A 495-nucleotide genomic window follows, 5' to 3' on the forward strand; every position below is an offset into this window, starting at 1 on the left:
ACACGTCCACAACTTCACCATGACAGAAGGCAGGAGAGGCATGAAAACTTCAAGATCAATATATGTCAAGATGGTTGTCAGGTTTCTAAAGATGTCCCAGTAGACATCATCCAGGGATGGTAGCTTGAGGCAGCACCTGGATTTTCAGTTTCTTTGGGGCTCAGCTTTCAGGTCTGCAAAGCAGCCAGCCTCTCCAAGATTGATGAGCAAGTGAGGATGAGAAGACGCAGCTAAAACTGGAACCCCGAGACATGACACTTGGGCTTCATTCATGGAGAGATGGTTCTATGCCTCAGGGATTTCAGCAATTCAGTAGAGAGCATAGGGCCAGTATCTTCTGTAAGCTCCACAGCCATTGTAGCCATAGCCGAGGCCATAGCCCACTGGGGAATAGGTGCTGCCGTAGCCACAACCAACGCTATACCCCAGAGGGTAGCCATAGCTTCCCCAGTAGCACCCTGGGAAGACAGAGCCGGCAAAGTCGTTGTAGAACAT

At 50.1% G+C, this 495-nt stretch overlaps 1 protein-coding gene across 1 annotated transcript; it reads right to left on the minus strand.

Moving 5' to 3' along the window:
- Positions 1-309: 309 nt before the first annotated feature.
- On the minus strand, positions 310-495 carry LOC101597276 (keratin-associated protein 8-1). The gene has a single exon (XM_004654432.1). It carries the CDS (start codon positions 493-495, stop codon positions 310-312), a length of 186 nt encoding a protein of 61 aa, XP_004654489.1.

This window comes from Jaculus jaculus, chromosome 5 (genome assembly GCF_020740685.1).
Source record: "Jaculus jaculus isolate mJacJac1 chromosome 5, mJacJac1.mat.Y.cur, whole genome shotgun sequence".
Lineage (NCBI taxonomy): Eukaryota > Metazoa > Chordata > Mammalia > Rodentia > Dipodidae > Jaculus > Jaculus jaculus.